This window comes from Pelodiscus sinensis, chromosome 1 (genome assembly GCF_049634645.1).
Source record: "Pelodiscus sinensis isolate JC-2024 chromosome 1, ASM4963464v1, whole genome shotgun sequence".
Taxonomy (NCBI): domain Eukaryota; kingdom Metazoa; phylum Chordata; order Testudines; family Trionychidae; genus Pelodiscus; species Pelodiscus sinensis.
The window spans coordinates 222,765,685-222,791,985 of record NC_134711.1 but is presented as its reverse complement, the minus strand read 5'-3'; the positions used below and the strand labels follow the sequence as shown (position 1 = coordinate 222,791,985).

General features: G+C 42.5%; 1 protein-coding gene across 4 annotated transcripts in view; it reads right to left on the bottom strand.

Annotated features, from left to right (window-relative positions):
* The window catches only part of DHRSX (dehydrogenase/reductase X-linked), a 290,229-nt gene that overhangs the window by 60,961 nt on the left and 202,967 nt on the right, over nucleotides 1–26,301 (bottom strand). For all 4 annotated transcript variants that reach the window (XM_075915713.1, XM_075915699.1, XM_075915707.1 and 1 more), the window contains one exon: nucleotides 18,633–18,734. In XM_075915713.1, the coding sequence (XP_075771828.1) occupies nucleotides 18,633–18,734 (102 nt within the window). The remainder of the gene's footprint in view (nucleotides 1–18,632; nucleotides 18,735–26,301) is intronic.

Genomic DNA, 26,301 nt, shown 5'->3' with positions numbered 1-26,301 from the left:
TTTGTAGGGTTGCCAGGTGTCCGGCATTTTCGCCTCCTGGCCAGGTACAAAAATCAGAAAATACCGGACATTTTAGGTATTCTCTGAATTTTTTTTACTGGACAGGAGGCGAAAATACCAGACTGTCCGGGTGAATACCAGACACCTCCTGCAATCCTAGTCTGAAGTTAGGCTCCTAAATCCATAGCTAGGCCCCTATGTAAATATTGTCTAAATTTCAAGCAGCTGCAGCTTTTACTTAATTTCTCTGGGAACTGAGGCTGTTCAACACATCAAAAAAATCAACTCAGATTTTCTATATAGGTTTCTAGCTATGGGTTTAAGAGCATAATTTGAAGCCCCCAGCTTTGAAAATGCTACCTGTATCGGGGTGACCTGACCGGGATATGGATAAAAACAAAGGGAAAAAAAGGAATTCAAAATGTATCAGATAATTTTTTTAAATTAGTACACAACTGGATTTTACTATTGAGAGAATCAGAGATGAATGTAGTTCATGTGATTAACAATTCTGAACGTGCTCTGTCTTTTCTCTGAAACACTAAGTACCATTTGAAGGGAAGGTTAACTGTGCTCTCTGACATGAAAGAATATCAGCTTCTTCTCAATGATACTTCACATTTCCACTGGAAAATGCTTTAACAGTCCATTATTAAGTGTCAAACTGATGATGGCATACAAACCTCCCAATCTCACTTGCTCCTACTGGGCTTTTATATAACTGCTTCCTTTTTGGGGTCCAATTGCCAAACAATGTCATTATGCTATGGCGTGCTAGGAAGGAAAGGAGTACTTTTTTTTGGTAAGTAATCCTGTAGCAATTTTTTCTAATGCATATGCAATTCCTACTCCTTAATGGGCCTATATGCTGAAAAATAGGTGGCTGTGTGAGAAAGTAGAGTGGAATGGGGCATGAGCATTCTGTAAGAGGAGAGATAATGCTTGTAACATTTCTATGTACCAGGCTTTGCCATCCCAAACTGCCTGCTGTAGGCATTCTGGGGGCACAGTGTTGCTACTCCAGTGCACGCCCACCCTGTGCTCCTAGCCGGGGAGGCTGGAGTCTCCCTTGCTGGTGGTTTGAGGGCTGGGGAGGCAGGAGCCTTGCACCCTCCTCCTTCCCTGGTGCTCCAGGACCAGGGAGGCTGGGGCACAGGCACCACCCCCTCCTGTCTCTTCCCCTCTACCCCAGGGTGGGGGCAGGGCCTCAGCAGAAGGGGTGAGCTACAGGTGGGGCTGGGGACAGCTCCCAACTTAAACTGCTCCAGCACATCATTAACAATCTACAACCTATCCTGGAAAATGACCTCTTACTCTCACAGGCCTTGGGGAAAAGGCCAATCCTTGCCTACAGACAGCCCCCTAACCTGAAACAAATTCTTTCCAGTGACCATGCAGCACAGCCCCATCATATTCACCCAGGAACCCAACCCTGCAATGAACTTCATTGCCAACTCTGTCCACATATCTATACAAGTGACAGCATCACAGGATGTAACCACATAAGCCAACACATCAGAGGCTCATATAACTGCACATTCTCTAATGTGATATACGCCATCAAGTGCTAGCAATGCCCCTCTACCATGTGTATTGGCCAAACTGGACATTCTCTATGACAAAGGATTATCAGACACAAATCAGATATTCAAAATGGTAATGCAGAAAAACCTTTTGGGGGAATATTTTAACTTGCTGGACATTCACTAATGGATCTAAAAGTGGCCATTTTCTTTCAGAATTACAGGAACCAACTCGAGAGAGAAACTGTGGAACTGCTTTTCATCTTCATAAGCAAACGGTACATTTAGCACACATTTAGTCAGGGACTGAACAAAGACATTTGTTGGATGGGCTGTTATATTCAACACCCAAATGACATCAAAAGCTAAGTATGGAGCACTTACAGCCCACTGTATTAGCCTCATTTAGCATGGACACTAAGGGTGTGTCTAGACTACAGGGTTTTGTCGACAAAAGTGGACTTTTGTCGACAAAACTATACCTGCGTCCACACTACCGCTGAGTTCTGTCGACATAACGTCGACAGAACTCAGCAGTTTTGTTGACGCTGGTAAACCTAATTTTACGAGGCATAACGCCTTCTGTCGACAGAGTTTCTGTCGACAGAAGGTGTTATTGCATGTAAACTGTCCTTTGCGTCTACACTACCATGTCGACAAAGCAGCTTGCTTTGTCAACAGAACTCAATGTAGTCTAGACGCTCTTTGTCGACAGAAGTTTTGTCGACAGATACTGTCGACAAAACTTCTGTCGACAGAAGCCTGTAGTCTAGACGTACCCTAATTGACAGTTTTTTTCCTTCTCCTCTTCTCCCCTCTTTTTCTGCTTTATATTTGTCCCTCTGTGCCTCTTGCTCCACATTTGTCACATTTGTCATCTGAAGAAGTGAGTTGTTCCCACGAAAGCTCATGATTACTATCTATAATTTTTGTTAGTCTCTAGGGATATGTCTACACTACCCCCCTAGTTCGAACTAGGGGGGGGTAATGTAGTCATATGGAGTTGCAAATGAAGCCCAGGATTTGAATTTCCTGGGCTTCATTTGCATGAAGCCGGCCGGCGCCACTTTTAAATGCCAGCTAGTTCGGACTGCGTGCCGTGCGACTACACGCGGCACGAACTAGCTAGTTCGGATTAGGCTTCCTAATCTGAACTAGCTGTACGCCTCGTTCCATGAGGCGTACAGCTAGTTTGGATAGGAAGCCTAATCCGAACTAGCTAGTTCGTGCCGCGTGTAGCCGTGCGGCACGCAGTCCGAACTAGCCGGCATTTAAAAATGGCGCCGGCCGGCTTCATGCAAATGAAGCCCGGGAAATTCAAATCCCTGGCTTCATTTGCAACTCCGTATGACTACAATACCCCCCCTAGTTCGAACTAGGGGGGTAGTGTAGACATACCCTAAGGTGCTACAGGACCACTCGTTTTTTAAACTTTTTAAAAAATATTTTCTCTATTCTCCTAAAGACAGTCATCTTTCAAGAGATTCACATCCAGGCCAGAGAAAACCCTTCCTGCAGTTTCAGGAAGTGCAGTTTTAATGTGCATAACTATAGGAAGACAGAGCATAAGCACAGCAAACAACTGAACCTACTTGGTTGTCTGACCGCAGGGTAATCCTCACAAAGCATAGCAAGCTCACTTTTTTAAATTATTAACTACCTAACATTCAGTAGTTACTAAAAGCGGCACACTATTGATTTTCTTTTGCCCAGACACATCATCAGCTTTACTCATGGGCCCTGAAGGGGTGAACTAAAAGAACAAAAGCCATTTCTATTTTTCACCCTTCAATAGCTGAGAGACTATTTGATACCAAGAACATGCAGCATTTCCATTTTGTAGCCTCACTGCAAACTACCTGGAGCAAGAGAGGGATATTAGTATTCTTCTGATAGGGAAGCCATATAACAATACCTTTCAGACTTGTTTCATTCTAAATTGCCTTGGGATTAGAAATTCTCCCCAGTGTTTTTAGAGTGGCTTTGAAAGTGGATTTAAAGAAGAAATGGCAGCATATTGACCATTAACATTCAGTCTCTGTTTTAACTGTCTTCTGTGTTATTCTTTCTTATTCGGCTGGATTGACTCCAACAATCTTTGTTTAAGCAGACATTACCAATGGAAATATGACATTAGAAAATGAATTAATAAGTAAGCTGCTAATAGGGCTCTTGCTTTGCGATTGGTTAACTATTATTACTGAAGTAGCCAAGCAAAAGGCTGACAGCATACATACTGAGAACTGCATAAAATGCCATGATGTCATGGGATTCTGCACAATATAATATACTGTACTTCATTAACTGCCCTGACCATTCTTGTACAGATACCTATTGTGATGGATTTAATCATAGGGGCCCCCTAGGGGCTACCAGGCAGTGTGCTGCTCATGCTACTGAGTCCACCTATCTGCCTTCTGGAGTGCCCCACCACCCTGTCCTGCTGAGCCAAAAGCTCTGGTCTCCCTCAGCCAAGGCACGGAGTTGGGGTAACAGCTTCCTTCTTCCCCAGCACAGTCACACAGATGTTGAACCAGCTCAGTTCTAGCAGGTCTCAGCTATAAGGCCTTTGATAACAGACAGGAACACAGCCCCAAAGAGGACCAAATCCCCAAATTAATCCATCTAACCCTGTGTAAAAGTTTCACACAAAAAATGCGTGTAAGTTCACCCTCTTTATCAACGAAAGACAGATATATACACAGCCGTTGCTTCCACCACCCCTCGCCCGTAACAATAATTTACACTGGGATTGATAATATATTTTATTAAATATGAAAATTAAGATGTAAATGATTGCAAGTGAAAATAGATCAAAGTAAGTTACTAAGCCAAAATAAACAAAACATGCCAATTAAGCCTAATATACTAAAAGTAATTATTTCAAAGTGTGTTCCTCACCCCTTGTCATTGGTTCAGGTTAAATCTTTCAAGACAGAATTGTTCTTTGTCTCTATCCTTGGTCTACAGTCTTTTAGAGTCTCCTTGGTTTCAGGTTTCTTCATGTGTATCCTCTTAAAGTTGGGAGGCAATTTCAAAAGCTGAAGATAAAAGCCCCAATCCCGACTGGCTCCCAGTCCCAGTCTCTTTACCTGAGCTACTCATCCAATCTCATTGTGCCTGAAACTCTGTCCTCATTTCTTTGCTCAGCCTGCCACCTCAATATCCCAGCTTTTCAGTGCTGTCTACTCCCTACTGCTGCACTGGTTTCTCCATCCCAGTCTCCTCTGCCCCCTATGTCAACTCCCAGTTTCTGTTGCTACCACACCAGCTTCTGCTCACTCAGGGTACATCTACAGCAAAGCTAAAGTCGAATTAAGCTACACAACTCCTGCTACATCAATTGCGTAGCTTAAGTCAAAATAGCTTAATTCTGCTTTTAGCACTGTCTACACGGCGGGAAGTTGAAGGAAGAACACTCTTCCTCCAACTTCCCTTACTCCTCGTGAAATGAGACATGAATTAGAGTAAGAAGTCTTCAGCTCAACATTATTTTGAAATAAAGGCTTGTAGTGTAGACGCTTGTAGTGTAGTGTAGTGCGTCAGTTATTCTGAAATAACGCTGCTGGGTAGATGTAATGAAAATTTCAGCCCAAATATTTTAAGTTTGCCAACATTATAAGCAACTGGAAACAGGGTCTTATAACTGGAAGTTTCAGGAAACCTTAATAATAGTGCTAGCAGTTCTGCCCACAGTAACTGTATCTACACCAGAGAGAATTAAATGTACCTATACAGTTAAAGTGGTACAACTTTCTAGTGGAGACAAGAGTTAAGATTATTAGGTGAAAAAAAAGAGACAAAGCCCAAATGTAACGAACAATAACTGACACTCATTGTGTTTTTGACAAAAGAAAAAGCTTATTCATACAGTAGGCTCCTTAAGGTCAGATTTGATTTTTGACACATCAGCATTCGGCCATGGATACAATAGTGCGTTGATTTATGTGTGTGGTGGAAATATGTATAACTAAACATAGCTTTCTGTAAAACACACCCACACAAAAAAAGTTACAAATTCACATTTAATTGTAATGCATTATTTTACAATGGATTTTTTTTCATTAAAATAAAATAGAACTTTCTGGTTGGGTCTGGATGCAGAAAAACATTTTATTCCTGAACATGTATTCCCTCCAATGCATTATTATTCAAGACAAGCATCAAATCAGAAAACAGATAAGGCAGCCACAGCATCATACTTCAATAAGAAATGCTGCTAGATGGTGAAATTTCTCACTTTGTGATTTGCATTAAAAATATGTAGAAAAAAAATGAAGGGATTGGTAAAAAAACAAATTATGGACCCATTGCTGCTCCCACTCAAGCCAATTGCAAAAGTCCCACAAGCATCAACAGTTTAAGATTAGGCAATACAGCACATCTACATCTGAGTTTTGTATTTATGTGCTATTGATAAAGCTGGCATCATTAATTTGCAGCTGAGACATGAAACCAAAGGTGGGGAACTCACAGCCTGTGGAGATGGAGATATTTACAGTTTTGTAGACTGATGTCATGGAATGAAAAAAAATATATAAATTAATTAGGAAAAATAAGACTGACTTAAACGAAAGTCAGGATTTCTATGTGTGCAGTGTGTATTCTCTCATTGCCAGAACTATCCCAGAGGAGCAAATTGCTATTTTAACTGACTTGTTATTATAATAAACATAGAGACCATTTAGAACAGTTCTGATATGTTATCAGAAGAAGTATGTACATATCATTTCAGTTGCCAACAATACTGCTCAGTAAACCACTAAACAATTCAGCTGCTGGATGCTGATCACCATTGAACATCTGAGCACTTAATTTAAATGACTATATTAGGACCTGCACTTGTCTGAATATCCAAACACTCATGTGGGAGACTAAATGGCAGTGTCAGATGCCGAGTTTATCTGAGAACTTGCTCTCTGTGAATTATTTTACATTTATACACAATTAAGTACAGGCAGTCCCCGGGTTACGTACAAGATAGGGACTGTAGGTTTGTTCTTAAGTTGAATTTGTACGTAAGTCGAGTACCCCAGGTGTCCCCGATTCAGCCGCTGCTGAAACTGACCAGCGGCTGACTACAGGAAGTCTGAGGCAGAGCTGCTTTGCCCCAGGCTTCCTGGAATCAGCCGCTGATCAGTTTCAGCAGCAGCTGACTTGGGGACACCTGGGATAGAGCAACTGGGGTGCTGCCAGGTTGGTCCCCGCAGCGCCAAGGTGCGGTGCTGTGGGGACCAACCCGGCAGCACCCCAGCTGTTCTGTCCCAGGCGTCCAGATTCAGCCACTGTTGAAACTGATCAGCAGCGGCTGAATCGGACACGCCTGGGCCAGAGCAGCTGGGGTGCTACTGGGATGGTCTGGTAGCGCCGACCCTTGGCGCTGTGGGACCAACCCGGCAGCCCCCCAGCTGCTCTACCCCAGGCATCAGCGAGAAAATCCTGGTCTCTTGGGGGGGGGGGCACACTAGCTGCGCCCCCCCCCAGCAGACTAGGGAGACGCGGGCGGCGGGACCGCCGAGACGCACTGCAGTCCCGCCGCCCACATCCTCCACGGCTTTGCTCCGCGTCTCCCTAGTCTGCTGCTCCTCCCCCCCCCCCCCGAAGACCAGGGAGACGCGGAGCAGCTTTTCTCGCCACAGAGGATGTGGGCGGTGGGACCGCCCAGACGCGCCGCAGTCCCGCCGCCCGCGTCCTCTGTGGCTTTGCTCCACGCCTCCCTGGTCTGCTGGTCCCGCCCCCCTCCCCAAGCAGACCAGGGAGACGTAGAGCAGCTTTTCTCACCGCGGAGGACACGGGCGGCGGGACTGCGGCGCGTGTGGGAGGTCTCGCCTCCCGCATCCTCCGCGGCGAGAAAAGCCCCGTTCATAAGTAGGGATCCGACGTAAGTCAGATCCACGTAACCCGGGGACTGCCTGTATTACACACAAATATCCTTATGTCTCCTTCATTATTGCCACTAATGCATAAAAGATCCTCTTTGAGCTAATTCAGAAAGTCACTATCTTCTCCTCCTTCAAAGTTCTCCCTTAAGCCCAACTCTGACATGATGACTGTACAAAGCATTGGCTAATTAATTACAAAGGGAATAGTTGTCTCTGAGGCAAAGTGGGTAGTAATAAGGGCATAGGAGATGAGGGGCACTAGACAAATATTTAGACGATCTGGCTTACATTCCTGGTTCAACCATAGATTTGACTCTGCTCATCTGAAGAAGTGGGTTTTGCCTATGAATGCTTATGATACTATGTATTTATAAGTCTCTACGGTGCCACAGGACATAAGAACATAAGAACGGCCATACTGGGTCAGACCAAAGGTCCATCTAGCCCAGTATCCTGTCTGCTGACAGTGGCCAGCACCAGGTGCCCCAGAGAGGGTGGACTGAAGACAATGATCAAGCGATTTGTCTCCTGTCATCCCTCTCCAGCCTCTGACAGACAGAGGCCAAGGACACCATTTTATCCCCTGGCTAATAGCCTTTTATGGACCTAACCTCCATGAAATTATCTAGCTTCTCTTTAAACTCTGTTATAGTCCTAGCCTTCACAGCCTCCTCTGGCAAGGAGTTCCACAGGTTGACTACACGCTGTGTGAAGAAGAACTTTCTTTTATTAGTTTTAAACCTGCTACCCATTGAGGACAATGAGGACTACTCATTGTTTTTAAAGTTACAGACTAGCACAGCTACTAGAGACTCATAGACTTCTTGGGGCAAAATCTCTTCTCCACTGAAATCTTCTCCATTGAAAATACCTCAATATGATTTAAATGGAGTTAGGATTTCACCTTAAGTTTGTATTCTCATTTGTAAAATAGGGATAACAATACTTCTTTTCTGCCAGCCTGACTATCTTGTGTATTAAGCTCCTAGGGTATGTCTACACTACCCCGCTAGTTCGAACTAGCGGGGTAATGTATGCATACCGAACGTGCAAATGAAGCCCGGGATTTGAATTTCCCGGGCTTTATTTGCATAAGCGGGGAGCCGCCATTTTTAAATCCCCGCTGGTTCGAACCCCGTGTAGCGCGGCTACACGGGGCTCGAACTAGGTAGTTCAGACTAGGTTCCTATTCCGAACTACCGGTACACCTCTACTTCAAAGTAGGAATAAGATCCTCCGGAAAAGGGCGCTTTTTCCGGAGCATCGGGGCCAGTGTAGACGCTCTTTTCCGGCTTTTCTAAAAGCCGGAAAAAAGCGGCGGACATTTTTATTTAAATGCCGCGGGGGATATTTAAATCCCCCGCGGATTTCCCTATTACGATCTCAAAAATTACCATGCCCCTTCCGGAAAAGGGGCCAATGTAGACGTAGCCATACAGGGAGCAGCTCTGTACAAATCACCGGCCTGGTGGCCCCAGCCAGGGAACCCCTGGAAAACCACAGCAGCAGCGGGACTGGGTCGCAGGAGCTGGGAAGACAGTGGCTGGGTAGCCTGGGGCAGAGGACCCTGAGAAACCCTGGAGGTAGCGGGGCAAGCAGCAGCTGAATGGGGCTGGCGACGGCTGGGTGGCCCTAGCTGGTGTACCCCCTGGGAACCCACAGCAGCAGCGGGCAGCAGCAGGGCAGGGAGCCTCGATCAGGCCAGCATTAGCAGAGCAGCGGCAGGGCAGGGATTCCCAGCCTGGAGATCACCAGGGAGAGGAGCTTGTAGTGGGACAGCCAGTAGGGGAGCACTTATCTCCCCTGGTCCGGCTAATGGTCCAGGACAGCTCAGGTCCTGAGGGTGCGAGACCAGGGAGGTCCAACCTGTACATAAAGTTACTCCTATAAATAACCGTTTGCAAGATCAGGGTCTCAGTGTATATGCATACATATGTGGTACATTACACACAAGTGCACACACATAACTCAGACACACATCTGTGTCTATAATTTTGATCGTACTATACAGCCTTATTCGACAAACAAGTAGGTACACCACTTCTGAAACGTTGCCAAGCCCTGATCTAGCAATTTGTATTCTAATCATCTTTGATGGTATGTGTGGATGTTCTGTTTTCACTAGGAATGTTGTGACATCCTTGTTACGTTTACTGGCCAATGCAATCAATCACCACAGTGAAAGAATAAAATAAAGAAACAGGTGTATTTAAAATATATTGAAAGTATTTTCAGCATACAAGGAAAACAACTGTCTATTTGGTATGGAAAAAAAATCTCTTATTTGGGAAATAATACCTTCTCTTTACTAGAGATTTAATACCACATCACTGCCAGCTTCTAAGCCTTTTTAATATTTTCCTCTTCTACAAGCTGTTACTATTAACTAAACATTTATATTGTGGTAGTGCCCATAATGTACTACACACTTTTCAAACATACACGAGAAGAGCTTACATCCTGATAAGACTGTAGTGTTGATACCTGAGACTGAATTGTACGACTACTGATAAATTTCACTTTTTTTCACCTTTTCTTAGTTAACATTGTAGTAGATTTTTTAAAAAATTCACCCTTCCCTGTTAATGACTTTGTAGACAGGTTTTTTGAGCTATATGATGTTTTTCTATGTTAAAGGCTGAATGGGGAAAAAACATTAGCTCGTGTCATTTGGTTTTTTTATCATTGTTTCAGTAAAATCCAAATGACTTAAAAACTTAAATTGTAGCAATGGAATATTTGCATTTTTTAACATATACCTTCCTTTTGATTGGCTTTAAAAATCAACTGCTAAGCAGGAGCGGCATGGAACAGCAAAGAGGAGCCCAGGAACAAAGGTTTTAGAAGAGCATAGCAATGAAAAGGCTGATATTTATTTGTCAAATGAAATCACGTATTATTTCAACTGGCTTTTTCCCCTTAAATTAAATCCTAAAATTAGGTGATGATAATACTCAGGTTCTCATTTAAACCAATGATAGAAAGGCGAAGAGATTGCCTCACTACCCTTACTTCATCCCATTTTGCTTACGAATGGCTATACTTTTGGCACAAGATTTCCCAAAGTGCCTAAGGGTATGTCTACACTACCCCGCTAGTTCTAACTAGCGGGGTAATGTAGGCATACCGCACTTGCAAATGAAGCCCGGGATTTGAATTTCCCGGGCTTCATTTGCATAAACTGGGTGCCGCCATTTTTAAATCCCTGTTCGTTCGAACTCCTCATTCCACGAGGAATGTGAATCCCACGAGGAGTAACGGTAGTTCGGACTAGGAAGCCTAGTCCGAACTACCTAGTTCGTGCCACGTGTAGCCGCGTGGCACGGGGTTCGAATGAGCAGGGATTTAAAAATGGCGGCGCCCAGTTTATGCAAATGAAGCCCAGGAAATTCAAATCCCGGGCTTCATTTGCAAGTGCGGTATGCCTACATTACCCTCCTAGTTTGAACTAGGAGGGTAGTGTAGACATACCCTTAGAGAGTTAGTTGGTCAAATCTGACTGAATGTCATTGGGATCTGAGTATCTAATTCCCTTAAGCATCTTTGTAACTCCCAGCTTTGGGGGATTAGATCAAGATTAGATCCATTCAACGGGATGAGTTCTAAATGGCAGGTAACATTTCTAAAGCATCTAAGTGACTTGGCTAGATCCACAAAGGAGAGATAGGTTTATCATTACAACACAACTGTAGATGCTCTGTAGCCTAATGGAATCCACAGCTCCAGATTACATGCCCAGGCCCCCTACACAATGCATGGGGAGAGTCAGGTGCCTAAGAATGGGATTCACATCAGTGACAAAGGTAGGAGTGGAAACGTAGGTGGCTCCCCCAATTTCTGGTGGACAGGCAATGACCAATGGTCTGGCAAACGACAGATGATGTATATTATATTTTGTTGCATATCTGGTTAAGGCTGGCCCTACCCAGCCAGCCAAGGGCATATCAAGCCACACCAATGTCAATGGGAAGCAGCAACCAAAGCTGGGTGGCACAACAGCAGAAACCCTTCTCTGCTGATATAATGGGAGTGGCCAAGCCAAATGTGAGTAGTATCGTGGGGCATGGGATCTTGCTTCCGGTCCTGAGCTCCCTCTCATGTGGAAGATCCTACATAGGTGCTACCTGAGGGAGCAGCAGGACCTTCTGCACCACATCTCAATGCCATTCAAATTTGGCCCAGCTGCCTGGAAGAGGCCCCAACAATACACCCACCAGCTTTGGTTACTGCTTCCCAATTGGAAGCGATGCATCCTAACGTGCCCCCATGACCACAGGTGTCGGGTGTGCATGAAAGGGAGGAGGGAAGGTTGGCTATAATCAGATTGGCTATGAGGGCCAATGGGAAAAGGATATCCGTTTGGGTAGCTTAACAGTGGATCCCCTCCTGTGCGCGAGTGATGGAGAGATGCTTGGGCCAATGAGTGGTGTTGTGACCTAGTGCTAGGTCCACGCTGTTCTTCTTTGACAGGGCACTGACTTCATCCCACAACTCACAACTCTGGTTGCTTCCTCCCTGTAAGAGATGTTGGCCACAGCCTGACTGTGTCTTCTCCCAAGCAATCAGCCACCAGGGAAGCAGTAACCAGAGCTGCTGGAAAGGGTAGAATTGGAGTCTATCCTGATGAGGAAGTAAAGCTGAGTGGCGGAGTTTAGGGCAGCTGCATTAACAGATTGTACCTCTCAATATCCTGGTTCAACTTTGCCATTTTTTTCACATTTGGGTGAGCTTGGGTGCCAGTGGGGTTTCACCAGGGCCCACCAGTAGCTATGTCCCTGGTTCACAGAAACCAGCATATTGAACAGGGATCTGCCTAAACTATACAATGGGACATGCTAAGGAAAGAGGTATGGCCTAAGTCCTGCCTCTCAGCGGCCATAGGGAGGTAACTCCCTCCCTGGAATTAGGCAGCTAAGCCAGTCAGCCTTTTCTTGCTGGAAAAAAGACACAGTGAGAGAGAGAAGTGGAACTGATTTCCCAGTTACCCAAAATTTCTGTAGTAAAAGGACTCACCCAAGAAGTGACAGATTGAGGTTCAATTCCCCCCTTTGCCTGATATGAAGCAGGGACTTGAACCAAGGTCTTCTCCTTCCCAGATAAGTATCCTATCCAGTAGCTTCTGCAGTGGGTCACTCTGAAGCTATTATATTTTGTATAAAATATGTAAATAATCAGAGACTTCACTCTGGCCCATCTCTTAGGGGAATGTTTTTCCTATTCAGCGATATGGTCATTCTAACATCTCTCTGGTGCACTAACTTTGTATTTAAATAGCTAATTTATTAAGTGTTTGTGTAGCTAGACAGACACACACACACACACACACACAGAGTACAGTATAAATTGTAATGCATAACCATACATGTACCTCACATAATAAATAAAACTATATCTACATTTTAAATGTTAAATATTTAACATAAAGCATGTATTTCAAGACCTTCTGAGAACAGAATTAATAAAACAAGTAATACTCTGAAATAACTTACTTTGCATTGTATCAGGAGTGGGGAACTTCAGGCCCGGAGGCCGGATGCAGCCTCTGGCTTTCCTGTATCCGGCCCCTGAGGCTCAGCATTGGGGAGCCACCCACCCGCAGGACTGGAGCACACAAAATCTGGGTATGTCTACACTACCCCACTAGTTCGAACTAGCGGGGTAATGTATGCATACCGAACTTGCTAATGAAGCCCGGGATTTGAATTTCCCGGGCTTCATTAGCATAAAGCCGGCGCCGCCATTTTTAAAAGTCGGCTAGTGCGAACCCCGTGCCGCGCGGCTACACGCGGCACGGGCTAGATAGTTCGAACTAGGTAGCCATTCCGAACTATCTGTACGCCTCGTGGAACAGGACGCCTCGTGGAAATTCAAATCCCGGGCTTCATTAGCAAGTTCGGTATGCATACATTACCCCGCTAGTTCGAACTAGCGGGGTAGTGTAGACATACCCTCTACTAGCCTGGGCTTCCCCAGGCTTTGGTGTGTGAGGGGAATTTGGGGAGTGTCTTTCTTCTTATTCAGGGACTTCTCACTTTGCTTCTCACTTGTGTGTGGCCCCCAATTGATTTTTCTGTGGGTCAGCGTCCCCTGACCCCAAAAAAGTTCCCCTCCCCTGCATTATATAGAAATAATATTTAATGCAAAATAAATTACTTCAGAGTATTACTCATTCCCAATTTTACAGTCCTTAAACATATAGTAAATAGACCGTTCTAAGTGCTCTGCATGCAAAATTCCTATTAAAGTAATTTAAGGCCTGATACAAAGCCCCCTGAGCCTACCCTATGCTTCTCCTCCAAAGCTCAGTTAGAGTCTTCCCATTACTTCCAATGGGCATTGTATTGAAAACGTAAATGTACCAGATTCCATATATGCACAAGGATTTTTCCAATGGAAACTAACGCAAAACTAAAAACATCTGATAATACAGAGACCTCTACAATTTCACAAACGGGTTATTTTTGATATGCACACTAACAAAATTTCCTTGGAAGAAATTAATTTTCCCCAAAATGCCTTAATATCAATGTAAAATGTGTTCAGACAATCAAATATTTTAACAAAGCACATGTTAACTCACACCTTTGTAATCCAGTCAGAACCAGTCCAAAGCAGAATTACAGCAGGCATTACCCTTGTTCTAGTAATAGTATTTTTGTGACTGAACATAGGAAGGGGAAGAACAACATCAGTGTCTCTGTGTGGAAGTCAGAGAATAGGAACAGACTAGTCCCTTATTGCCTTAAAAACTAAAAACGTATCATATTTTATAAAAAACAGTATAAATTATACTGAATGGATTTCCAGTGAAGATAGTGGAATGCAAAAGAAAAAAGGAAAATAAATATCAATTAGCATCAGCGGCTCTATAGGCATAATTATGCACTCAGCACTAATCCAAAGTCAAAGGGTACCTTTCTCTTGGTGTCAAAGGGCTTTGGATCAGACGTTCGCTGTGCTGGAACCTATTGACTTCCCCTTTTATTTCCCCAGCCAAATATTTAATATGTTACTGTAAAGCTAGTGACAAAACAGTAACTCCAGATTATTTACAGGAACTAAATCAGATGCTGAATAGAAAAAGAAACATGTCTCCAGAAGCGGAAGCCTGAGAGAGTCACCATATGATTGTCAGAGGCTAATCTCATTATTATAAGGGAGCCTTTACAGTGGTTCTGGAGATGATTATTCCTGTGATTCTGTTATAGCCTTAGAAAAAGGCTATGTTAAGCCATCCATTTCATTACAGATTCTGAAAGGATTTTCTTAACCAGCTAATTTATCTGGACAATTGGAAGCTCTTAGTTACTGAGCATGAATTAAGTCACATTCCTTTCTTGGGAATGTCATGAAAATGTGAAGTAGTTCAGGCCACTTTATGTAAAGCCTCTTGACAGTTTACATTTTGGACTTAGAGACTTTAATGCGGTATCCTGTTTTTTTATTAAGTCCATTAAAGAGTAACATTTTTAAGATGATGACTTTGCTTTAATAATCAGGCTCCTTGTTTCCTATGCAATGATAGAGCAAAAATGTAACAACTTTTGAAAATCAGGTGTGTGTTATCATCTTTCCAAAACCACTCTTTTAGGGTCTGATCCTGCAAACACTTTATATTATTAGAGAAGTGGTCTTAGGGAAACAGGATGAAGTTTAATAAGGACAAATGCAAAGTGCTCCTCTTAGGAAGGAACAATCAGTTGCACACCTAGGCTATGTCTAGACTGCAAGCCTCTTTCGAAAGATACTTTCGAAAGAGCCTCTTTCGAAAGAGAGCGTCTAGACTGCACGTTGAACTTTCGAAAAAGCGGCTTGCTTTTTCGAAAGAAAGCATCCAGTGAGTCTGGATGCTCTCTTTCGAAGAAGCCCTATTTACATTGAAGAACGCCTTCTTTCGAAAGAGGAACTTTCGAAAGAAGGCATTCTTCCTCGTGAAATGAGGTTTACCGCCATCGAAAGAAAAGCCGCGTTCTTTCGATTTAATTTCGAAAGAACGCAGCTTGAGTCTGGACGCAGGGGAAGTTTTTTCGGAAAAAGGCTACTTTTCCCGAAAAAACCCCTGAGTCTGGACACAGCCATACAGAATGGGAAGTGATTGTCTAGGAAGGAGTACTGCAGAAAGAGTTCTAGGGGTCACAGTGAACCACAAGCTAAATATGAGTCAACAGTGTGACACTTGCAAAGCAAAACAAAACAAAACAAACAAAACTATGATTCTGGGATGCATTAACAGGAGTGCTGTGAGCAAGACACGAGAAGTCATTCTTCCACTCTCCTCTGCACCAATTAGGTTTCAGTTGGAGTACTGTGTATAGTTCTGGGCACCACATTTCAAGAAAGATGTGGAGAATTTGGAGAAAGTCCAAAGAAGAGCAACAAAAATGATTAAAGGCCTGGAAAACATGAGCTCTGAGGAAAGACTGAACGAACTGGGGTTGTTTAGTTTAGAAAAGAAAAAAACTGAGGGGGTATATGTAGCAGTTTTCAAGTATCTAAAATAATGTTACAAGGAGGAGGGAGAAAAATTGTTCTCCTTGGCCTCTGATGATAGGACAAGAAGCAATGGGCTTAAATAGCAGCAAGGGAGGTTTAGGTTGGAGATGAGGAAAAAGTTCCTAACTGTCGGGGTAGTTAAACACGGGGGCTTTTTCTACACTGCGAGTTTTTGTGGCAGAAAATATGCTAATGAGGGATATGCGATACCATTAGCATATTTTCTGCCGTTTCTTTTTGTGCAAGGGGTTTTTGCACAAAGAGAAGCAGTGTTGCTGCTTCCATTTTGTGCAAGATCCTTATGCCTCTCCCTACCATCAGTGTTCCTTCCTAAACATTGTTTCAGATATCCATAGAGTTTCGTCAGTGGATTATACTCTGGACTATGACTGGAGACCTGGGTTCTAGTCCCAACTGAACCACTGTTAGTTGGGGGACATTAGTCTCCTCCTTATACCTCAGTTTCCCCCTACAAAAAGGAAATAATGATACTCTCTCCTTGGTAGAGCGCTTTGAGATCTAATGATGAAAAATGCTATTGAGGAGCCGCATATGATCTGCTATATATTTTAGAGAGTTTGACCAAGAACTCCTCCTAAGGAGCTAGGACCACCAATTCCATATACAGCTTCCTTTTATCATTACTTAAAGCAGTGTAATGATTTGGTTGTGCTAGGAAAACAGAATTTGTCAGGAATGGAATTGCTTCTCATACAACTAAATAGAAAAGAGACAGAATCTCCAAATCAAATACACTCCTCAAAATTTACAGAATTGAGTGAATACTGAAAGGGACTGAACCAACATGAGCTAGAAAAATAGGATGCTTATGTAAAAGGAGTGCTTCTCAATAAACCTTACAGAAAAAAGATAAAAATGGAGGAATTTGGAGTAGTGCTCTGTTTTGGGATAGCTAATCAATGCTTAAGGTTTGAAAACTAAAAGACAATGTTATTGGAAATCAAACGGCCTATAGTCCTTTTTTGTTAAAAAATAGCAAATGATAAGAGTTTATAGGAATAAAGAAAAATACACTTGATGGAATTCCCATTTAAAAAAACCCACTAAAACTAACAATAAAAATAAGACTGTATTTTTGAAAATGCAATCATTTCAACAAAGCATGTATATTTTCCTATTACTCTCCTTTTTACCTTCCCCAAAATTAATCGAGTTAAGGACCCGAGCAACACCAGATAAATCTGCTAGTTATTAATATGTCTCAGAGCAGTTGAATAATTGCAGATTTTATGGCTCAAATGTTCAAACTTAGTTGCATTATTTAGGCATCTGAGTAAAAGCAGCCTGAAATTCAGAATTTCTGAACAACCATAAATCCCTCTGAAGTCAATGAGAGCGGAATGTCCTGGACACTGCTGAAAGGCAGGGAATTTTTGTTCAGATGCCTAAAAAATTACTTAGATGCTTAACTTTAGTCAGCTACATTTTTAAAATTGGGCCTATAATGCTTTTATCCACTCTGACAAGAAAGAATGTATAGTTACAGTATGTAAATGTATGCAGTATGAACAGTATGCAGTCATTTTTACTGCATAGGCTGCAGCTAGGACAGAAGCTAGTTTTTCCAATCAAGACGTCTGAATAGATGATCTAATGGTTCCTTCTAGCCTCGAATTCTATGAATCTATGAAATTTACAATGTTTTTCTCTTAAAAGGTCCCCAAGATCTATTATACCTTAAGAATCCAATCCATTGCAGACAACATTTTGTTCTTGAAGATGATTGGCTGTCTTTATCGACACTTGCAGAATAGAAGAGCTCAGGAGTTAAGATATGGCAGATATTTACATTAATGTCACAGAATAAAACGGCTGAATCTTCATTTCAGTATTCTGAGATCTATAGTTTGCACTATCAAGAGCTGCTATCTATATCATATTTGTGCAGGTAGCAAATAATCTGATGTAATGTAGGTGAAATTATTAGTTTGTTTTGCCCTCAGCAATCCAGGACAGTTGTGTGGGTAAAGGAAACTGTATGGATCCTTTTGGATTTCTTGATTTTATCCTTTGTGTCTTGCTTGAGGTTCATGAAAATAGTTGGGGGGAAAGAAAAAAAACCAGTGTGTGAGTGCTGACGGGTTTAGGCAATAGCCTGTAGTGACTGCAGGGGTTTGGTTTGTTTCTAATTAAATGAATATATGAATAATTCCCGTTATAGCAGAATGGTTAGTATAAAGGGTGTTTTTAAAACAGAAAAAACATATATCTGTCGGCTGGAACCTATGGTCATAAAGCACATTCGATAGTTAGAAGTACCAATCTTAATGTGCACCAAAAAAAAAAAAAAATCAAGAGGCAGTCCCTAAAAATCTCGTGATTAAAAAAATTAAAAAGAAGAAGTCATTTTTCCCCCCTGCCTTTGGATATTTGAACTTTTAAGGTCATATTCTTCATGGTTTTTCTCCACAGCCATAAAGTCTAGAAGAAACTTTTTTAACATGAATGCTGGAATTGTCTTGTAATTCAACGGCTCTGGGAGCTGGGACTTTAATTAAAAAAAAAAACCCTCATGAGCATGATGGAATAGAAATAAAATTAAAAGAGCTGGCAAGCCAGGATGTCTCTTAAAAAGTTACTGAAGTGCTGCAAAGGTTATTGCTATCTTGCTGCTTGGTTCAAATAAAGCATCTGAAATGTGAAGCATTGTAAAGAACCTAATACTGTATGTCAAAATCTTACAGTAAGCATGCAAGAAGATGAAAGAACTCACCATTATTCACCAGAACATGGAGTGGACAATTCCTTGCTTTAAACTGTTGCACAAATTGCCGTATGGACTTCATTGAAGCCAAATCACAGTGTAAAAACTCCACTGGAAAGAAAGAAACAAACAAACAAAAACACCCAGTGAGGTCAGTTTGCTGTGAAATAAGAGAAAATATAAACTTATACATCACAATCTCATCCACTATACTTCAGCGTGACTTACAAAGAAAGGGACTTTTAAAAAAATTGGACTGTACCCTTTTAAAAATGATTTATAGTGTATTAGGAAGGCCAAAAATATTCCCTTTTACTCAGACTCCTGAATTCTAAGGTCAGAAGTGAGCATCATGATCAACTAGTCTGATCTCCCACACAGAGCAGGCCACAATACTCACCTACCCACTCCTGTAATAGACCCCTAACTCTGGAGGTAAGTCAACACAACTGAAATTTAGAGAAAACTGAATTTTTGTTTTAAGTTTTACAGCACTTTATTATTTTTGTACTTTTTACACCCAACAATTTCATCGCCCGTCCTGCTACAATTAAGTTGTTTAAACAAAGGTGTTGCAATAGTAGAAAAAATGTTGTGTGTCTGAAAACTGTAGGTAATGGGTGTACTTATACTTTTTTTTTTGAAAAAGGGATATTTTATTTAAAAAAAAAAGGTTGAGAAACACTGATTTACACCAAGCAAGCTATGCCCCAAGCTGCAGAGGAAGGCCAAGGATTCCCTCCTCTCAACCAGGATGTGAAGTTATTGGATTTTTGATGTGAACACGTAGATCATTGCTGCAACGACTGTTGTGTGTTTTCCCCAAATTTTGTACAAAGTGGACCAAATGAAGTATCTATTGAAAGCTTATGCTTTGCTGTTTATGCTTATACTACTCCTATGCCTGCATGATTTTTGTATGTAAAGTTATGAGTATTGGCGATGTACTGGTATTTCAAATGTTTGCTTCTGGGAGATATAGGCAAGCGTCACCCACCTATTGTGAAAGGGTATTTAGTCAAGTGAACGGCAGTGAGGAGTAACAGTTATTTCGAGAGAAGGGTTTTCTCTCAAAATAATGCTGCTACACGGGGCATTTTATTTCTCAATAATGCAATTTCAAAATGGTGCCCAGACGCAATTATGCTAATTAAGCACGGGATATTTAAATCCCATCCTTCATTAGCAATTTCAGTACACTACATTTGCATCACTATCTCAAGATAGGGAGCAAATGTAGATGTACCCACAGAGAATAGAAACCAGTTCTCCTTTCTCCTATGGATTATTCTTTTAGCCTGAGTAGTAGATTAAACAACTGCATATTAATGATCTACATGATACTACAGGTTGGACATCCTTGGTCTGGCACCCTCAGGACCTGAGGGATTTTTCCAGACCAGGGGAGGTCATTTCTGGCCTTTCCACTGCCACCTCCACCGGACTTCCTGGCTCCTGGCCCCCTCTCCTTTGCAGAGCACCAGGATTCTCTGATCCTGGAACATCCATGATCTTTCTGGATCACGGATGTTGCAGGAGCAAGGATTTCTGATTTATAGAGGTGCAGCCTGTACCAGATTATAACAATTGTAAGTATGGTCAAATTTACTACCTCCATGCATTCTTTAAACTACCCTTTAATGAACCCCAACATTTAGCAACAGAATCATAGAACACTAGAACTGGAAGGGACTTCAAGAGGCCATTGAGTCTAGTCCCCTGTCCTCACGGAAGGACCCAGTACTGTCCAGACGATCCCAGATACATGTCTGTCTAACCTGCTCTTAAATATCTCCAGAGATGGAGATTCCACAACCTCCCTAAGCAATTTATTCCAGTGTTTAACCACCCTGACAGGAAGTTTTTCCTCATGTCCAATCTAAACCGCCCTTGCTGCAGTTTAAGCCCATTGCTTCTTGTCAACGGGCAAGAAACAAGACAAATGATTACTGTGGGGAAATGTGCTCTAAAGGAGTTGTACTTTCTAAAGTACACTAATGTGCTGCACATTTATTGGTCCATGTAGAACAGGGGTGGGCATTAATTTATAATAGAGCATTTGGTATGTGGTCAAGGGCCGCACATTTCCATGAGGAAGGTGCAGGATCTGGGATAGAGGTTGGGAGCAGAAGGAAGCTCAGTATAGGGAATTGTAGTGTAGGAGGGAATGTGGGGTCTGGAAGGGAGTTTGGATAAAGGAGGGGGTTGTGATCTGGGGCAGGAGATTCAGGTGAAGGAGGGGTTGGAGGGTCTAGGAGGGGTTATGGGTGCAGGAGTGGGGGTACAGAGGATTTGGGTTACATGGGGGCAGGGGTATAGGAGGGGAAATAGAGGGTTGGGGGACAGGAGGTAGACTCTGGCCGGGAAAGGCAGGCTCCCTGCCTGCTCAGTCCCTTCAGGCCACTCAGAGTGGCCAGATGCAGGGGTCATGTGTCCCTCTGATGGGATGGGGTGTGCAGGACTTTGCCTAATGCCTGCCCTGAAAAGAAGCAGCTGCTAATGGCCAATTTCTGGCCAATGGGAGGTGTGAGATTATGCTGGGGCAGCACATGAAGCCTCCCTTCCCAGCTCATAGACCCAGCTCAGAGACTCACAAGCCTCTACCACCGACTGCTCTGAGCAGTGTGCCAGAGCAGGGCAGGCAGAGAGCCTCCGAGGCTTCTGCTGAGCCATGGGTCAAATCTGGCCCACAGGCCAGATTTCTGCCCCGTCATCTGTCTTGTGCAAGTCACTGCATTCAGCTCATTGTTTAATCAAGCTCTAACTTTCCAATAGCTTTACCATCTGAGCAATATAATGAGAAACTACAGCCCATAGAGTTTTCCATGGTCTGGGCAAGAAAGCAAACTTTAGCTATGATGAAATATAAGAAAAGTCAATATTACTCCAAATGAAAGCTGATGCCATTATTAGACAGAATCAGTAGGCAAAAAAATATTTAACCTTCTCAGTTTACCAGTCATTAGGCCTCAAATCATTATGTTGTTATTACTATTGTTAAAAAGTGTAATTTAGCTTATGGTCTAAGTTTATTAGCATATAGGCCACTGAAACTAATCAGTCCTTTGCTTCGCCATGTGGTTTTCAAATTCTCAAACAAAAACAGAGCAAGAACATAGGATTTGGAATCTAAGAGGAGGAATACAAGCAGCTAATGCTACTGACTTATCATCATCCTTTCTAACACTATTTCATTCAGCAGCTGCTTCTACTATTCTTCTTCCACACTCACAGACATTCACTTCTAGAATGACATATGTGCCTGTATTTCTTTCCTCTGTGAGGGCATATCTGTAACTCTGATCTAAGTAATAAAGGAAAGAAATTACACCTTTGTCAGCTGCTAGCTAAAATACACACAGAGAATGAAAAAAAGATATTAGATTATTATTTTTCTGTAATCTAGGGACTCCTGAGTATCAGAAAGTTATTAGCTAATTACCTATACATGAGGCATAATGGAACAAAAAGATGACCAGAATTAATTTTGTGTTTATTTATATCCAAACATATACATCTGATAATATCAATGTTGAAGCTTTGCAAGTGACAAGGTTTTTTAAAAACACATTTATTCTAATGTAGCATTTTACTTAAGCAGCAGAAATGTCACTAATGTATTCCACTGGCTGTACCTCAGCATCATCTCCAGTAGAAGAAATAAATAGTTGACAGAATACATCAAAGAACTACAATGTCTACTTTAAAGCTGCTGCACGTAAAAATCAAACAAAATGACTTAACAGCAAACCGCACATTGTACACAGCTGGAGACATAACAGTCATCACAAACCTTGCACAGTCTCACCTGTTTCTGAGCCACATCCATCTTCAAACTTCTATCCAGTACACGTGGCTGCAATATGGGAGGTGAAGAGCTTTGAATTTCCCTCACTCAATATATACAGTCCTAAGGAAACTCTTTGCTCTCCCCCTTTTACAGATCATTAACTAATATAGTGATCCTTGTACAGTCCGACACTCTGAAATGTTTTCTGCCCCGTGGGGGGGGGGGGGCAGGAGGAAGAAAAACACAAACTCTCTCAATGGCAAAGTACACCTTTCAGTTGTCATGGGTACAAAGTGTATGTGTAGAAATTGAACTTTCTGACACAATATACGTGGTTAAGGACTTACAGGAGAGCCAACAGGACTTCAGGGCCCCTAATCAATGTAGGGGGGATGGCTTCATGCTCCCAAAAGGGGCAGGGCCTTGGGCAAAAGAGGCAGGGGCAGAGTAGCCAGGCCCTAGTACCACCTGGATGGCACTGAGCCCCAGAGCATGTGACATGGGGTTCTGGTGGCAATTCTAAAGGGCCTGGGGCTCCAGCTCCCACCTCTGCCCCAGTAGCTCATTAGAATCAATGGGCTCTGAGATATTTTATCCCTTTACCTCCCCCTCACCTTCTTGGCAGGCCTGAAGATCAGTAATACTAGCATCCTCCAGCCTATTAACTGCAATGTGACTTTTGTGAGGGGCCCTTTAGGACTATTTAGAAATTCTTGGCTGATAACTATTTCAACATGCTTTTCCCCCCTAGAAATGGTTGAACATTGTCTGTTGAAAAGAAACAATTAAAAAGCATTTTAGAGTGCCACTGCTTAATTGTGTAGCTATTGTACGAAGAGGGAAGGGGGAAAAAACCTTTCAGGATTTACATTTTGGGAGTTACTTTCTTTAATGCACACAAAAAAAGGCTTAGACTGAAAGGAAATTTTCTTTGACTTAGCAACTTTCACCTCCCATGTCTTAACCTGCCTGGTGAGCGTATTAAGGTAAAACTTGGGAGTGTAGAAAAACCAAATGGCATAGTCCATTGACCCTTGTGTGTCAAATTCAACCAACTCTACTGCAATGCTTGGTCCTCAAATAAGAAAAATTGAGAATCAGAGCTCTGCTTTCAAGTTCCATCACTAGCAACTGCTCCACTTACCGCCAAACTAGTGCATCATTATAACAGAATCTCCAGACTGATTCACAGTTCAGTCACCTTTCCAGAGCACGCACCGCAGAGTGGTGGTGCAGAAGGGAAGTTCAGATAAAGGTTGAAAACTATTCATGCGCGATTACCTCAATCTATTTGTATGACAAATTCTGTTCTTTGAAACAAGCTCTCTTTTTTCAAAATGTGTACATTACAGGTTCAGTTATGCATGTGTTTTATAAAAATGTAATATACTGCCTTGCTGTATGCTATTTGCATATGCTTTCAACACAACAGGGGCAAGGCTTGAAAAACTGAGCAGTCACCAGACTTAACACCTACCAGCCAGACACAGATACAAAAGAGGAGAGGAGAAGACAATACTCCAGGGGCAAGCCCCTGGTGAGAAAGCTGGTTAAGAAACCCTGCCTCAGTAGCCTAGAACAGACATGGGTTCTTCTCTAGAGAGGGAATTTTTCCCTGGTTAGTCATAACAGCTTATGACTATTAGATTTATGTACATCTGATGCTCACTGTTAATGTTCCTGGAAAGCAGCCCCCTCCATCCTCGCATTCCAGAGCCTTCTGTACTGATTTCCTTATTACTTGGGTCCCTGACTGCAGTGAAAGGTGGGGGAGGTCTCTGCCATTCTGCCGGACTCCTGCTTACTGAGAGGCCTTTTTCCTGTAGCGCTGGCCCTTAATCAGACTGTTTTATAGGGTCTTCCTCTCTCCTGGCTTCCTTTAGGATCTGCCTATGACCTTTCTGTAACTTAGGCAATACTGACATGTCGGTTTTGCAGCTGTCCAAAAGGTTTGGAATAGCACAAGATGTAACCGTGTCTGTCACTCTACAGATGTGGTTTGGTAAGGGTAGTCGCAGGAGCAGGGGCACCAGAGCTGCCTGTTAGAAGATTCAGGAAGGTAGCCCCGCAGCAGTACATTCTCTTCACAACCCATGAGGGTTAGACACTTCATGCCAGAACTTTGGTCCAACGTAAGTCCCATTTGCATCACAGATGGTACAAAGTGAACTTGGAGGTGCTCTAAAGACAACGTTGAGGAGTCCTTTGTCAAAAAAGAATCCCTTGTGGAGAGAAACTGCCCACATTGATTACATGGACTCTCTTTTGCCTATAGCTGGGGAAGCTTTCCTGCTTGAGACAGGTCAGTAGGTTTTTAAAGCACTAAATATGGGCACTTTTCATTCTTATAATTAAGGGAAGTTGCAAAGTGTTTATTTTTCTCCTTCTCCACAGATGGAACTGTCTAATGTGCAGAGGGCCAGAACAAGACCTTGTCTAGACAACACTTACATTCCTTTTATGTCCACAGTACAGGGCTTAATGTGGGGGCATAACTGGTGCACTGTCTGTGCCTCCCTCCTCCTCCCCTGACAAAGGAATAACATTCAGGCTATGCCTAGACTGCAGGCTTCTTTCGGAAGAAGCTTTTCCGGAAGAGATCTTCCGAAAAAACTTCTTCTGAAAGAGAGCGTCTACACACAAAAGTACATCAAAAAAGCGATCTGCTTTTTCGAAAGATAGCATCCACACTGACTGGACACTGTCTCACACTTAAGCTAAGATTACCATGCACAAAGTGGCCACCAAGGCACTTGTGCTTTTTCCTCTTCTCTGTCCACACACGCCTTTTCCCGAAAGAGCTCTTTTGGAAAAAGGCTTCTTCCTTGTAGAAAGAGGATTACCAACACCAGAAAAACCTTTCTGTTCTTTTGATTTACTTTCGGAAGAACGCAATTGCTGTGTAGCTGTAACTCAGGTTTTGTCGGAAAAATGGCCATGTTTCCGACAAAACTCTGTAGCATAGACCTACCCTCGCTTATATGCAGCGCTTTTTTCCCAAGCATGCACAGATATTTTCCCAAGCATTGCACAGATATCAAATACAATACAAAAGAAATAATGAGCCCTGCTGATTCTTGTTAGTTTGTTCTCACGGTGACATAAAATTTAAACCAAATACAATAACCTAAAAGAAGAAGTGGTTATTGTAAATGGAAGATGAATAAAGTATGAGAAATTCTCTTTTGTTTCTTCCCATCAGACATTTAAAGTGATTATAGGTTTCTCCAGCAATGTGCTAAAAGTTTAAAAAACCTGTGGGAAAAATAATGCTTATCTTTACCCCTTGAGAGGTTCAATGGAAAATCAGCATCCTGCTGAGATATATATTATTAAAGATGGTTAAAATCAGCAGGACAGAAGAATGACAAAATAAAAATGTACTTCACAGGACTGACCCAAAACCAGACTGATCAAGTAACAGTGAAGCATAGGCAGACACAGGGCTAAATCCTAGAATGGTGAAAACAGGTGATGTTCCGTGAGTCAATGAGCTGAGCCCCACTATATCAGGTGAGGCTCTCTAGCTGATACCACAGTCTTTCAAATTTCCCAAATTTGCAGTCGCAAATTTGCAGCGCATTCTGGGTGCAAAGCCCAAAAGCTAAGACAATTTAGAATTATAGATCTACTCTGGAGCTGTGGGTGTAATTTGAAGCAAGGGTAGACATACCTGCAATAGTTCTGATTGGCTACATCTCCTGGAAAAAGCCTGGAGAAACACAATTGTTTATCTTCTCAACACCACAGGATAAAAGTGATCTCCTGTGCATATAGGTATTATTGAAATACATCTTTGTATCACCAGCAAAAGCCTCAGAGTTCTGTTATCTCTGAGCTACTAGAAGTAGATTGGTTATAGTTGTACTTTAATACTTGAAAGATCAA